Genomic DNA, 17161 nt, shown 5'->3' with positions numbered 1-17161 from the left:
CAATAACGGTGCAGGTAGGTACCTACTTTTAGTGCCCCATTTTTAGGGTATCATTAAGAAAATGCAAAAAATCGGGCGATATCCCATTTTCTACTAACTTAGTCCCAATTTTCTGAAAAATGGTGAGAATTTTAGCATTTCTAGGTAAGTTAACAACTGTAAAAATTAACAATTTGACAAACCTTAATTTTATAATTCACATGTGACCAAAAGAGGATCTAAATAACGAGTTAGCATTTTTTTCATCCACAATCTATCTACAATAGCGACGCCTCATTTTCTCAGAAAAGTTTTAGAATCCCAAGCAAGATTGTTTTCAAAGGCAGTTTTAGCGATTATTTCGTTTAATTTTGCCGGCCCTATCAGTATCAGGAAGATGCTGCTCTGTATGTCTCCTACGTACTATGTACCTATATAACGTGTTGTAGTGCGAAGCGACCAATATACCGTGCTCCAGATTCTGTTATGTCGATCATCGAGGTTTATTTAAAATAATTCACTTAAATCGGGATATAAATACAGCGGCGAGGGCGCCATATTTATCCGATATCTCTCATTAAGATTTTCGTGAGATTGCGCGGTCCAAATATTATAACGGTGTTATGCCTCATAATTTTTGGTAAAGCGCCAATATTTCGTAACAATAGTGTGCACGAGGAAGTTTAAAAAACCCATTTTAATAATGCAAGGGTGAATGAAAGCTTGAATAATAATTTAAAATAGAATATCTACCTTTTTCCTGGAACTAGTTGCTCTTTAAGCCCCGCATTCCGAATTTCCACCGAATAATAACATATTTACCTTGAACACTTTAAGTTTTAAGATAATATCTGTACATTTGTCAAACCGAAACTTTAATTATATGAAATTCCCTCGATAGAAAAAAGTCGCAAAATACGCTTCGAAAAAGTATTAAAAACACATTTTGTTCTGTTATGTTTGAAAAAAAAATCAGTGTTTCTTTAAATGCTACTTTAGACATTTGTTGAGAGATTTTCGCTCTATTTAAATAAGTCGTTAAAGAGATTAAAGGTTAAGGGATTAAAATAACAAATAAAAATAAGTAATAGGTTGGTTGTTGAAAGAAAATTTATTCAATAAATAAAAATAATCATTTGATTACATACAGAGACAATATATTTAAAAAATTATATAATTATCATCTATGTGTGTGCGTAGTGTCACCAGCAATAAATAAAACATTTCGATTAAAAATAATAATAAATCGAGCATTCATAAGCAGTGGGTATTAAAATATTTTCATCAGTGCATGATTAGATTACAATGGTATAAAAACATGCAAAACATAATTAGAGGTAATAATAATAATATTTAAAATAATAAATTAGGGTAGTGCTTAGAAGAAAGGCAGAAAATGGCAGATTTAAGATAGGTTAGTACAAAATTATGCAGGTTTGATAATGATAGTTATTGATCACCAAGTACCGTCTCCCGAAGGAATGGAAGTCATCTCGTGTTTCATTTTACCTGCGAGACAATAATCAAATCAATGTATCTAGAAACCATATTCATTAATAAATAACATTTTTGTTTATTTAGTTGATTTTCTAAATATTTTGACGTTCGACAGCCACATACATGGTGTCCGGAAACTAGTGGTACAAGCGGAAAACGGATAAATATATTCATAATACATATATATTATAGTTTTGTGCACCACACCACTTAACTATAACAAGGTCAATTTCACTGTCAATTTTTATTTTATTATAATATATTTTATATATTTTTTTAATCTAAACGCCCTTAGGTTTTTTTTTTATATATATCCGAGTCAGCCTTCAATCAATCGTACACTAAAAATACATTCTTGTAGAGATAACTCTAGTTGTCTGTGCAATCCACTAGAACGAGTAGATTCCATTAAATATTTGGGTGTAATAATTGACAATAAACTACGATGGGAAGATCACGTAATAAATGTTACAAATCGTATACGGAAACTGGCATATATCTTCAGGTCATTACGAAATATTCTAAATAAAAATACACTAAAAACAGTATACTTTTCTTTATGCCAATCAATTATATCTTATGGTATAGTAGTCTGGGGAGGATGCTCTAACACGATATTAGATCCATTAATTAAAGCTCAAAAATTGATAATGCGGACTATTTACAAAGTACACTATATTCACCCCACGAAGGACTTATTTAACGACTTCAAAGTACTCAACATAAAATCCTTATACGTCAAAAACATATCCTCCTACTATAAATTCAAACATACGAAAAAAAATATTTTTGAATCGACCCATAATACAAGATATTCCAACAAATCCAATTATACTATTCCCCCAATAAAAACCTCAATGGCACAAAGACAATTTAACTTTCTTGCTCCAAAAATATTCAATAATTTAACGTTAGAAATAAAATCAATAGCCAAATACGACAGTTTCAGGAAAGCGCTCGGGAATTTTTTGATGTGCGATTGTTATAGTGTTAGTAGCCTATTCCAAGTACTCAGATAGAGGTGTATACTATATTGTTTATATGCGTGAGGATGCGTCATATGGTTGTATGTATACATGTGTTGTTATATGTATATAGGTATGTCTGCTGCTATATACACATGTGTGCTTGTATGCACACATATTAAAAATTATATATATAATTATGTACATTTTTACAATCTAATGCTAATTTACTTATTTCTCCTTTCTAATTTCTATCTTCTACTTTTTATTACAATTTTTCCAAAATTTTAGCTTCATCTATAGTTACTTATTTCATATGTTTACACTAGATTTCATATTTCATACAAAGTAATTACACTCAATTGGTCACCATGAAACAGGCAGCCGCCTAGTATGGTGATTCATTATATCTACTTTATGTAAATTTCGAAACAATGTAACATGTATTAAATAAATAAAATAAAATATATTTAAACAATATTTATACTCTTATAAACATAATAACAATAGAAGTTACAGTTAAGGATTATTGAAAATCTGCAAGTATATTTAATAAAATCAAAAAATAAAATCTGTTCACATTATCCATTCGAAGCCAATTATTAAAAATGGCTCATTTTTACTTTTAAACATACAATAATTATTGTTTCATTTACCTTTTTTTAGAAACATGTTAGTAGTAAATTTGTTTACAATTATTTACATATATTATAATAATTATTGGTAATTTATAAATTGTTATGTATCAAATGGCAACGAAGTTTAAAATGCTTCGGAAAATGTTATTGTTTTTTTTTTTTTTTTTTTATAGTTAATACCTCACAAGAGTCCCAACTGCTCCCGTCTGGAGCCAGTGAGACTATGGCATCCCCAATTGGGGGATGTTGTGAGGCTGAAGGTAAGTGGGGAAGGGAAAGAGGAAGGTGGGGAAGTACCTGGATTTCAGATCTAGTCACTAAACACGGCTAAAGCCATTTGGAGCAACGTTTCAATTCTGAATGGTGGTCTTACACCAGGGCGATACTGGTAGTATCTTCCACTCTGGAACGTGCCGCAAATATACTATATATTATTTTAATTAATTAATTGTGAAATAACACAAATCAATCAAATAAAATTTATTTGCGCACGCCGGGTTCGAACCCGCGACCTTCGGAATGGCAGTCCAATGCGTTACCACTGGACTATGCCGGCCGTCAAACCTGTTACCTGTTTCAATATAGTCCAGTGGCTCAAACAGCTCCAGGCTTCTGCAGTCGTAGTCTGTGGCATAGGACGGGAGACCCTGGGGATCCAGCAGATACTGCGGGGACGCGCACTGCACTCCCGCCCTCATCAGACCACTTCCTTCTCCTAATCCAACATTTCACAAAATTCACATATCGACTGCGTTTTGGTCAAAGGCATTATTTCACACTTTTTACTAATAAAAATTAATTGTAATCGTAAACATATATACATCCTTTTAAAATTTGGAACATAGAACAATATTAAAATTTGGAACATATAACGATATTAAAATTCAAGCAAAAAATTATATTCTTATCATATGTGCCATATAATTAATTTAAAAAATAGGTATTGTCTTGCCCAAACATGAATTGACCGCCGAAGAGCGCGCATTCAAATAACCAGACCCTTCGCCCAAAAATAAAGTTTGCTAAAGTAAGGCGCAGTATATTATGGGGCTTTGCAATGCATGATCTGAATGTTCGTTTTTAAACTAACCGCTAATAGCGGTGATCAAAATTAGTGAGGTGGGTAAATTTCAACACATTTGTAAAAGTGTCTAACAAAATATTCAATTTTGGAAAGAAGCCCGAAACTTTGTTTAAACAATTTGGGAATTGTAGTTAAGTTTTTTATGCAGCCAGCAATTTGCCCGCCATTGTAAAAAAAACTAGTAATTCGTAAGCAGATATTATTTTCGAGGACTGTATAGTGATATTACAATCCGAGTTGCCTGTATATTGTCAGATTCATTTAATGTAATCATTTTATTAAAAAATATATCTTAAGTTGCGAGTTCACATTGAGCCAAAGCATTGGGCCAATGCGCTGGCCCAAAGTGTACACGACTACTTGGCGTATATAGGCTGTTACAACGTGTTGGCTGCCGACGTAACGTCAGCAACCGATTATTGTCGGTTTTTCGTGCACATTTCAAAGGATCTTGGCGCCAACCTGTCAATAGCATTCATACATTGGTGGGTTGGTACCAAAGTATGGCCCTATGTGAACTGGCAGCGTTAATTAAGTATGTTTGTATTCTTGCATTTACTTAGATTTGTAGCAAGACTAAATATTGATAATGGTACAGTAATTTGTAAATTGGTGATGTGCTTTCTAAAAAGATTGACAAATGCTTGGCACATACTGTGGCGCTAGGGAGGTGTGAGAAGAAAGAGAATATCATTATACATATAAGAAATACCTTTATATTAGAGTTTAATACCTGTTTGATGGACATCATTCAAAACTGGGTCCTTTGAAGGGATAGGATGAACTACATTATCTAGTGAGTTCAAGTGATGAGTTTTATTCACTCTAAGATTGTGTAAATTACTTAGATTTTCAATGTCTCCCACAATATATTCTAAATGAGAGAAACAAAACCTTTGCATTAATCGAATGCGAATGCAAAAAAGTATCTTTATTAAATTAATATACCAATCATGTGAAAAGAAAAAAATAGTTAAAAACTCATATGAAGATTTATAGTTATTTATTTTTGTGGTATTAAACTTGTTACGCTACCTCTTCTTTAGCCAACGTTTCGGACAGCACATAGTTTTACAGATCTGCCCCAATGATGAACACTGTAATGCAGTCCAAAACGTTTGCTAAAGAGGCAGGTAGCGCAACACGACATAATACCCCAAAAATAAATCACTGTAAAACTTTTGGCCGTGAAAATCTTAAATCACATTGTATGTAGATTCTTTTAGACTCACAAAAAGATGATTTTTCATTAAATGAATTAATTGTGAGGAGATACCTTATAACTAATTCATTATGAGGAGATAGAGATACCTTATAATATAATACAAATACGTTTCAGTATTTTTTCAGAAAAAAATTTTTTGTACAAGGTGTAATAAACACATACCCAAAGAATTTTAACCAGAGATTCCTGGGCATATTTTGAGTTAAAGACGTAGGGGTCATTTTGCTGTTTAATGATAATACTTTTTCAATTAAAAACAAAAATAATATTTTTTCATCATACCTCACCACTGGGCAGCCGGGTAAAGCCTAGCAAGTCAAGCGATACGCACTCCGTCTCGTTCCAGCACCAAGGTAACAGGCGAGACAGAGCGTGCATCCCGCGATCCGTCAAAACGCATAGCAGTATTATCAGTGGCGACGTGTGGTAAATTTTTTTTTTGTTTTGTTTTAAATATCATTCGACAGCCAAATGACATGTGTATTTTTCACTCCAAATATGCTTAGGAATCTCTGGTTCAAATCCATTGGGTACGTGCTGTTACACCCCGTATAATAAAATATAATAAAAATTGAACTGGAGTAATAATACCCACCTGGATCAGGAATCTGGGGCATATTGTTATATGAATAATATTGCTCCAGCATACTACTAGTCTCTTCAACTTTAATGCAGTCTGTTAGTGTGCCTAAATTTTTAAAAAAGAAACAAACATCTTAAAATGAGCATTACATATTATTGAAGCCCTATTCGGATTAGAAGTCTGACACATCACTTTATCATTACATATTACATTAAAAAACACACACCTGATACATAGTTTCAAAATATTAATTTTTTTCTTGAAGATTGAACCAAAGAGCCAGTGGGTTGAAGGTTTACAATATGAATTGAATCGTCTGATATCTTTACTTTATATGGGAAAAATGCTAAATATCTTACTGCAGAGGATAGCAGCGTTCGATTGTCGATTTTAAATTTCCCCTCAAAAAGAAAATAAAAGCATTTTGTGAACGAACCGTTAGAATTTTGCGAGTTCAACAAGAATCATTGAAAAATAATGATTTATTCAAACTTGAATATTAATACTTTGTACAAGAATAACTGTAATTAGACTAGTTCTCTCTCCCCATATGTGCATAGATTTTGAATTGTCTTTTGGGCATAGATTGAAAATGGACACATAGAGTTATATATAAAACTCCTATGACCAGGGCAGTCCCTGAGCCAAACGGCGCCTGGCGCTGGTAAAAACCTTGAGAGCACTTGGTGAGTTAAATCGGTGCCTTGGCTCCAAGGCGTCTTGACAAGTTGGACCCCGGAGAGGACAGCTCCAATAGCGCATGCACAGGACAGGCCCTGCCTATGACAATAATGAATACTAGGTACGTCGTCGATGGAGAAAACTATTGATTGTACAGTAAATTATTGCGATACGCTGCCGCCCGTGTGATAACTTTGGTCTTTCGGTTGGTAACACAAAAAAGTGCGTGATTTGTTTCTAACCTTTCACAAGACAAACAGAATGGCATCAGAAGACAAAAAAACGTAAGAGGCAGTGTGTTGTTGTGTTTCTATGTTTACATTCAAATAATGAGATACATTCCAGATTATTTACTATCCATAGTACTTGAGGAGATGTGTCTGTGATACATATAGAATCGATTATAGCGAGTATTTCTCCATACTTAATTCTCATTTGTTTGTAGTTACGCTTTTGTATTTCTCATCTATCGACACGTACCTTTAACATCCACGTAGGAAGTTGGTGGGTGAACAGTAATGTTGTGCTGGCCATCGGGGGAAATATAAGAGTCCAGGAAGGCGGCTAGCGGCACCTGCAGATGTCGAAATTGTGCACCACCCACATCCGCATGCTCCTGCACACAATATTAAATAAACGTTGAGAAGATTTTGATATCTACACTTACATAATAAATAAATGTAGCCTATTTTTAAATTATACAAAAACTCTAACTTGTTTCAGCCCCCCAACCGTGGTATTGTTTGCAGTATCCTGGTTTTGTCCAGAAATTAGTTTTCCACCATTGATTAAATCCTGAGCTGTTACTGGCACCAGCATCTGTGTACAGAAGAATAGACTTACATAGTAATAAACATGCATTCAATTTTACACCGCTGATATACAACCATTTATGTGAAAACATTACTAATAATCATTATTTAACAGTCGTATAAAGTTAATGGAAAGCTACACATTGCTTACACAGCAGAACAGGCTTGCCATCTGTGTTTTAGCATTGCAAGTTCAAATCTTAACAGTTCACAATTTGATTTGATGAAAATGGAAGTTTTTTTTAATAATGACTTTTTTTTTATAAATTGTAGTTTCAAATTACACGCATGCAGGCAAAAAAGTAAAGTATAAAACGTCTGAATCATTCGATATCCGTGAAGCAGATTTTAAACCAAAGTATAAATTTATAAATAAGTATGTCATCAAAACTGAAATTCAACTAAGTCCGCCGCCGCGATGATGTCAGGCTACAAATTGTTAATTAACTGCAAAGTCACTAAAATACTTTTGTTAGTATGATTTCAAAACAGAACTTATACAGTTATTATTCAATGTGTAACTAAAACACCGTTTAACGGTTAGGTGGTGATTTTTTTAAATTATTAAAGGTTTTAGATTATTTAGAAAAAAAATGTTTTATAACATTAAATTGTAATGTTATAAATCGTGGATATTTATTGTTGTTACTCACGTGTTTTCCCTCGGGTATTGTGGTGGTAAATATTTTTACAAGAACCGGTTGGCTTCCATTGTGCTTCAGCAAGGCAAAGGGAACTTTGTTCAGCTGCAGAATTTTTTCCATTTCGGGAGTTTTAATAGGATCCACCATGATTCCACTATTTATTCACATCAAAAATAAAAGAGACAAATTGATAGAGACCTACTTGATTACATTTAAATGAGATTTGAGAGATATATATTGAAAAATAATGTTGTAAAACACTAGTTTAATGCTAGTATGTTGATACATACACATATTAATTTAAGGCGATGCACTACGTCGTGTAATATTTTAAATTGAGCCGCTATCAATAACAACCCTTACGTAGATGGCGATAAGGTTTAAATTCCCGCTTAACACCATCCGCATGTTTCGATTTATGCAAGAAAAAAACATGGCCAAAAAGTGCCTTTTATTTTATTTTGTGGATGTTCAGGCATAAATATTTAATTTTTTTTCGATCATTTTATAAATAACTTAATTTGCCACATTATACAATAAAATCATGACCGAAAATGGGTTCGTAAGTAGGAGATTTTGAACTTTAAAGCAGTTTTCATAGGCCTTTTCTATATTTTTTTCTGGGCTTATAAAAAGACTTATCTAAAAAATACTCAATTATTTCAAAGGCCAAGATGTATTTTACTCGCAGTATTTAATTAAAGCATCTGAAACATTTCTAGGTGACCAAATTTTCAAACCAAAAACACATTATTTTGCATTACTACGTATGGTATCTCCTTAACATTCTTCTGCAATACCATCCAATTGGATGCAAGATCTAGGCAAGAAGTTTGAGGGTACTATTGATATATTTATTGACTCCATTTATAGAATTAAGCGAAAAATAGCACTTTGTTGAATCCTAAAAATTACAGTAGCGTTGGTAATGTAGTTTTAGTGATTTGTCTTATATGTAGTATTATCCCAGTTTATATATTATTTGATGTTACTGTTACATGTTTTGCTTATATTGTTTTGAATTTCTCCTCACTGACGCAATAACGCATAGAAGAGATTTGGTTAAGGAGCAATATACTCCTCCCACCGCACCGGGAGAACCACTGGCAGTTAGTCCTATGGGCAGGAAGATAGAATAATCTAAATTAACATATGGAAGAAGAAACTAACTTGTTCATATCAATTGAGAATGGCGATTGTACTGCAGGAGTATTAGGGATTATCGGCTCAATGAATCCAAGGGGAGATTCAGTTTTCACTATTGCCTTTTCATTGCCAGGGTGGACCTACAGAAATAAACTTAGATAAATAGACAAATACAGCATACACTTAGATGCAATAGCGCATGTATCTAGGTACTCAAAAAGATATGACTGAACAAGGGCGTACATAGGGGGGGTTTAGGGGTACAAACCCCCCATATGCCTCAGTATTGCGTATGAAAAAAAGAGAATAGTACTCGTAGATTACATTCCTGGCAAATATCCCCCCCTTCTACCGAAAGGATCGAACCCCCTTAGGATTGACCCCCTCCATGTGAATACTATAGCTACCCCACTGTGACTGAATGAGGTGGTTTGGAACTGACCTTTTTCAGATGGCATGTCAGGTTGGATTGCTGATTGAATCCCTTATTGCACAAGCTGCAACGGTATGGCCTCTCGTTGGTGTGGCTAAACAGGTGGTTACGGAGGTTTCCTTCATGGAAAAAAAAAACATTGTGATTTCAAAATATTATTATCTATAAAGTAGAATGTCTGTCGCGGACAGCGGGCAGCGAATATTTGATCATTATACAAATCTACAGTTTTATTCCGAGGTTGATGAAAATTTGCACACATGGCCTTCAAACTAAGAGGATAAGGATAAGGTCACTGTCTTTGTCTGATTTCGAAAAATTCTGTGTAAATCCCAGGCAACGCTGGGGACTTCAGCTAGTAGGTTTATAATTGTGAATAATCATTTAGTGAAAGCTTTTAATCACTGGAAATAATTATGACAAATTACAAAATACTGAAACCCAATACGTATATCCAAAAGCAATTAGGACTTACTTACGTTCCTACTTTATTTTCAATATAATTTTTTTTTGGCAATGTTTTAATTATGAATTTTATATATTATTATGTAGCCATTTTTCATTATGATTTTGACAAAGTTAATTTTTCAGACAGCCAAAAGGGGAACTAACAAAATAACTTTTTTTAAAAACATAATTATTATTTGTATTCACAAAATCTACCGACTGCAAATTTAAGCATATCTAGCTGTATGTAATTGTGTTACTTTTTGTTGTTGTTGTGATTCCTCACAAGAGCGCCCCTTGTCTGTGCAGTGTAAAGGCAGGGGAGCTATGTCGCCACCATAGATGACATACAATGATACTATCAAAATTATTTTATGTGCTTAATATTTAGGTAGGTACTATGCTTGTATTGATAAAGATACGAAGTAACTTACCCTTCTGGTGGAAACCTTTGTAACAAATGTGGCATTTGAATGGCTTTTCATCCAAATGAGTCTTACGGTGAGATATCAGGGTAGATATGCGATTAAAGTTTTTGCCGCAGGTCTGTAAATAATCATTATTTTGATGATTATTTTAACGAACCAATGATTTTTAAAAGTAGATGAAATTAAATAATAAATTTGATAGAATTTTTTCCAACTAAAATTTTCTAATATATAATGTGTTAATCTGAAGTGACCTGCCAGGTAAGTATGTTATATGTTTGTACAGAGTATTAATAAATAATATGTATATTTTTACACAGAATTACGCCCATTTGTTAAATGGGTAGCCAGGGCCGGCCCTACGCACGCGCAATTGTTGTTGGCTTCATGAGAATGGGCCGCTTCTTCGACTTATTTTTGTATAAGACGGCTTGTGTGTGGAACGAGTTACCGGCATCTGTTTTTCCTTCTTCAAATATATCCCTTCCTCCCTACCTTAACCCGCCCCACAACGCTGCCCAACCGGGTTGCGACATAGCTCCCCTGCCTTTACGATGTATAGACAGGGGAGCTCTTGTGAAGTGTCACTTAAAAAAATACGGCCCTGTGCATAGGACATTATAATTCCGTATTATTGATTAATATGAGCCATAGATTATCTAGGAAGTAATATAAGCTACAAGCTTATTGTAGCACAGAAGGCAGTTCCTTTAATAACAGAAGAAGATATCTTTAATGCCCTCAACTTTATGACTTTGAAATAATTATACGCAAAGGAGATTTTAACTCAAGCTTTTAAAAAGAGGTTGAACTTTATTCTTTTAAACTCGGGCAAGAATACAAGACCCTCAAAACAACTAAACATACATCAACCCAAAACTAAATCGACATTTCCTCAAAGAAATTTCTATTATTTTTCCATCAAGTTATATAACAAAACTCTTAAACTAAAAACTGTAGTCAAATTAGCAGATTTAAAAAAAATATGTAAAGATATGGATTATTGAGAAAGGAAAGTAATATTGAAGCCATGCTAAAACCAAACAGAGATTTATCCTATTCCTTTCTGTTCATCATCTATATTTTATAATCTTTAGTTTATTCATTTAATTTTCAACTAGTGTACCCAGCCGCGCCTTGCTGTGGCTCAGTGTGTCTGTGCAGATAGAGAAACAATAGCGCATGTTGCTTTTACGTATAATAGATGATGCTGTTTTAAAAAAACCTTTTTGTCCAACAGATGGTGCTGATTTTCACTGACCGGTAACTACATTTTAACTAAACCATGTAAAATGTGCAAGGCCGGCCCTGAGCCAAATGGCACCTGGCACTAGTAAAAACCTCAAGGACGCTGAATTACGTATATTCACGCCTCCATGGCACTTTGGCACTTCGGCACCCGGATCGGACTACTCCAATTGCACCTACCGGCTGGCCCTGACAATGTGGCCTTAGAATGGGGATGCCCCAGTAAGGCCACATTTTTCTTTCTATCAATTCTGTAAACTAAACTAATAATAACAAATTAAAAAGCTATAGATTATCAATAGTTAGTACATATGTAATAAGATTGAGCCTAGGAAGCAGTGGCGGCTTGTGACTTTTGAGTGCGACAGGGTGCTAAGTTTGAAAAATTCAACATTATTGATGTTGTTTAGTCCAAAATGATTTTTTTTTTGAAAAATTGGTTGTTTGTATGAAGATTATCAGGAAATTTCAGTTCGCCAGTGCGCTGCACCGATTTCCAGAAAATCGTCTACAATAATGCCATACGGCCAATAAGAAAATATATGATTATTTAATATTAGCACTCTAGTTCACCCAAAAGTCACGAATAGGAAGTAATATTTACACAGAGCCCTTGAAGTGATATTTCACAAAAACGGTGCTGTATAAATAATTATTTTAAGTGACCAGATCTGATTAGTCGGATACTTCCCGGACTGCTTTTTCTCCATCTCCTTCCCTTCACGATTTCCTTCAACCTCACAACGTTCTACGAAAATTGGGGATGACATTGTAACCACAAGAAAAAAAAGGATTGATACAAGTGCACTGTACTGAAAAGTAAAATAGTAAATAGATATAGATATATGTACCATGCAGGTGTGAGGCCTGGCCGGAGAGTGAATGGTGCGGTGCTGACTGAGGGTAGACAGCTGGCGGAAGGACTTCCCACAGACCAGGCAGTGGTAATTGCGCTCGTCAGTGTGGCCCGGCAGGTGGCGCCTCAGCATATACTGGTGTTGGAATTCACGCCCACCTATAGATTATATTGAAGAAAAAGAACAGACAAACTACAAGCCTAGCCTATTCTCTTATCATGTTGTGTTTTGTCACTGTTGTATTGTATCCGGTTATCCAATATCTCAACTATGCATACCGCTGATACCTACCTCCCTGGTGATCTCTCCTTCGTTCTATTGAATAACGCATGCAAGATAAATAGAGATTTTTATTTTTATTTATTTTTATTTTTTATTTTTTTATTTTTTATTTAGAGTTACTTACAACAGAGCTCTTATTGGTAGATCTAGGTACATAGTGTAATACCAGTTTGTTTAACTGATATTCAACATTATCATCAAAGCACCAATCAATGCCATTTCGTTTTTTTGACATTTGATTTGTCGCCATTTATGAACCGTTTCAGGTTTTTGAACAAATTGAAGAACAGCTGACAAGCATAATAATAATGAGGCTTGTCAGCTCATGTTTCGCATAGCAAAAATGTTTTGTTCCTAACAGTAAGGTCACTCTGACAACTTTAAAAAAATATTTTTTAGATCTTGTCCTACAACCGAAAAAAAAAATCAAATGCAATAAATTTTATTCAAGCGATGCTTGACTTAATTAAAATGAAAATAAAACAATAAAAATACAAAAAAATCAATATTACATAATAGTACAAAATTACTCTTCAACTCTCCAATATGATCTCATGCACGACTCTTTCACAAGTGCCTCACCAGCTACAAATATTTATGGAAGATGGACAGACATAAGGTACATAAGAACTTCTGTAGGAAGCATGATGCCTAGCATCGGCTCACCACAAGGTTTGAGAATCAATCCACTACATAATATGTGAAATATGTACTTTAATTTACAGAATGAAGTAGATATTTAAACATTAAATCGTAAATACTTACAGATGCTGCATTCCCACAGCTTAACAGTAATACCGCGGTGCTCGACAAACTTTACAAAATGTTGATTGGAACGTGGATCAGATTTGTCAACTTTGGCATTGGGTGTCAGAGGAAAATCAAAATTCTAAAAGAAAATTTATTAACTACATTTTCGAATTTATCACATTGATAATAATAATGACAAAGTACTTTAGAGTTTCGTTTTCATCACAATACTATTTATGTACATTCAAGTACAATATCTCCCAACTCATGAAACAATATTATCAATTCTTCTATTTAGGAAATAAAAAAGCAATTTCTTGTGTACAATCAGTGTACAATATCCTTTGAATTGTGGACAGCACTTATGTAGTTAAATGTTAAAATTAAGAGATGTTTTAAAGAGTCACTTGAACGAAATACGTATTTTTAGAGTGTGTTATGAACACAATATGTAAAGTTGTCATTTTAGTTAACTCAACTGCAATTGTTTTAAAACAAATGTGATTTAATAAATTTTACTTCAAACAATTCCAGTTTGTACATAGATAAATTAAAAATATAATTCCAGTTAAAACAGTGAAATGCAATTGTTCAAAAGTAGTTCTTTTTACACTACCTTTTGTTCTTTTAGAATATCATTTGTTATCAACACATCATTTTCGTTGAAATTGAAATTGGTGAAGTCAGCTCTTGCAGCTGCATCCATTATTTTATAAAGCAAAACCGTTTATTTGAATACACAAATGCCTGAATGATTAACAGCCATTGGTAAAATTCAGAAAATAAATTGCAAAAAAAGAAGAATGAGAAGGGTGATTTAAAAATGGAATGTTCCAAGTTATTTGACATTCAACCTTGGGAGGGAAATCAAAATACTAATCCAAGTATTGCCATTTTTTTAAATATTTGCTATAATTTTAATTTCTGACTTAACATTTGTAGGTACTTCTGTGTTGTACAAAGTGTGCTAATTAAAAATTACAGGAAAGGCTAAAGAATAAACAATACCTACATTTTATGTTTATTTATTGTTATTATTTAAACTTGTTGCATACAACACAACACCAGTCTCCCTGCAAATTTTAAATATATTATTGTATAATTTCCATTTCATTTGTAATGTAAACGTTAAATAACATTCAATGTGGTGTGTAATGCAATTATTTTTAATGTCCTTTCATTTTACATCTTTACATATTATTGCCATTGCTCCCGCTATGTTAATTACCTTTTATTTTTTACAAATAGACACGCCAAGTCAAAATAATACTGACTAACTAACTAATCATCATGCCGTTTAACCACAGGGATAGGTGAAGGATGAGTCACCAAACAACTAGGTCTTCGCACACATTCCTTGCTTCATTGACATTCATACATCGTCTCAAGCATACCCTTCTGTTATTCTGACTCTTGACACGGCCTGACTCAAATATTTGGTTAACTTGATCTTACCATGTCTTCCTCGGGAATCCCTGACTTCTTCTACCATTCACATATTCTCTATACACTCCTTTCATCTTTCATTCGCTCGACATTTCCAAACCATCTAAGCGCCCCTTTCTTAATCTTACTCATTACGCTTACATCAGCCTTGCATTCTTTGCAAATCTTCACATTTTTCACGCTATTATTCATTGATTTACCACGCATACAGCCTCAGGGTGCCTTTTTTATATTTCTCATTTCTACAACATTTAGTCTACTTTCATCCCTCCTCTGCCAATTCAATGCCTCACTGGACATAATCAGGGTAGGTTCCCGTCCTCCATTAATGGAGTTTCCTGCATTTACCCTTCTTTCAATTTCTCTATCAGCCTTTCCATTTCTTGTAAATACACTTCCTGAATATGCAAACCCATCCATCTGCTCCAAGTATTCATCATTCACAACTATATTGCATACTGTTTTCAAACTCTCTCTTTCAATCACCATAACTTTGGACTTACTTACATTCATCATTAACTCATTCATCATACATACTAAGTTCATCCTAGATATGAGCAGAGATGTGCTTTATTTCAAATAAATCCATTTCAAATGGAAATGCAAAATGGGTATTTTCCATTTTAAATGCTTTTCTCAATGCATTTTCCATTTTAAATGCTTTTTTGCAACATTCTTCCTACTATCTCCACTCAACTTTTTTTCATAAGCCCCAAATATCAGTCGATCCTCAACCTCGCTATGAGAGATAATTTCCATTTGTCAAGTTGCTCCCTGGTAGGAGCCCTGGCAATTGAGTGATACCATTACAAAAAATACTGATTCAAATACTGAACATGGGGCCATGACGCTATAATATTAAATGTTAGATAGCAGTTTCTATGTTTTTACGTTGGCAATATTAGTACCGCGCATATTTTTTGTGGTTTCATAATCTGTAGTCATGGTGTTTTTGGATTTACCATCATGTGTTATCAATATTTTTGTTCTACGTTGATGTCCATTATTAAATGACAAAATGGTTTAAAAATTCTATAATTATTTTAATTGCTTAACCTGAGAAACCATTTTGCATTTTCAACGCATTTTGAAAATGCTTTTCTAAAAACCATTTTGCATTTTGCATTTTCAAATGGAAAAGTTTGGACCCATTTCCATTTTGCATTTCAAATGGTTTTGGGTACCCATTTTGCACATCTCTGGATATGAGAGACTGTAGATCTTCTATACGGTTGGAAATCAGCACCGCATCATCAGTATGAAACAGGCAATATACTTTCAGATTACTCAATCCCGTTTCAATTCTTGCATACAATTACATATCAATGTTTAGATTGAGTAACCACCTCGCTTAACACCTTTTGTGATATCAAACCATATAACTTCCGTTCACCCTAACACAAGCAAAGCTTCCATTATACAGATGTGATTGCCTGTTTAAGATTATTCAATCCATACTTGGAAAACACCTTCCATAGCTTTTTTCTGTCAACTTGGTAATAGGCATTTTGTTGATCTACAAAGCCACAGAAAAGTTTCTGGTTTTTTGCCGTAAACTTCTGTGAGAAAATCTCATGCACCCCCTTTCCAATCATGAAAGCATCATATTTTAGTATTTTATCTTTTGTTTCAATATTCTACCATACAGCTTGCTAACTGAACATAGCAGGCCTGTAATTTCCATATTTCATAAGTGACCCTTTACCCTTGTATAGGCATGATCAGGGCCTGCCCAATGCGGGCGCAATTGGAGCAGTCAGCTCCAGGCATCGAATTGCCAAGGCGCTGATAATACGTAAAATCTGCACATCGCTCTTGTGATTATTTTCACAAAATGGTGCTACACAAACACAAATCATCCAAATATTATTGATTATATTGATCACGTATCTTGGCTAAAACATAATATTTATGTGCAATGTATTATTGATTATAGTGATCATACATCTTGGCTGTGATTATAGTGATCGCGTATCTTGGCTTAAAGATATTCTTTATATGCAAAGTATTTGCATT

The 17161-nt window shown here is 33.9% G+C and overlaps 1 protein-coding gene across 1 annotated transcript; it reads right to left on the bottom strand.

The window, feature by feature from the left end:
• Positions 1-1230: 1230 nt before the first annotated feature.
• Positions 1231-8240, bottom strand: LOC149424448 (uncharacterized). The gene is made up of 7 exons (XM_089631365.1): positions 8118-8240; positions 7367-7471; positions 7133-7268; positions 5984-6076; positions 4897-5037; positions 3651-3794; positions 1231-1488 (listed from the first exon to the last, which is right to left on the bottom strand). Exons 1-7 carry the CDS (start codon positions 8226-8228, stop codon positions 1436-1438), a joined length of 783 nt encoding a protein of 260 aa, XP_089487491.1. The 5' UTR covers positions 8229-8240; the 3' UTR covers positions 1231-1435.
• Positions 8241-17161: the final 8921 nt, after the last annotated feature.

This window comes from Hesperophylax consimilis, chromosome 4, assembly GCF_061612785.1.
Source record: "Hesperophylax consimilis isolate HC1 chromosome 4, BYU_Hcon_1.0, whole genome shotgun sequence".
NCBI classification, from domain to species: Eukaryota; Metazoa; Arthropoda; class Insecta; order Trichoptera; family Limnephilidae; genus Hesperophylax; species Hesperophylax consimilis.
Note: the sequence above shows the minus strand (reverse complement) of the source record. Positions and strands in the feature narration are given on the sequence as shown.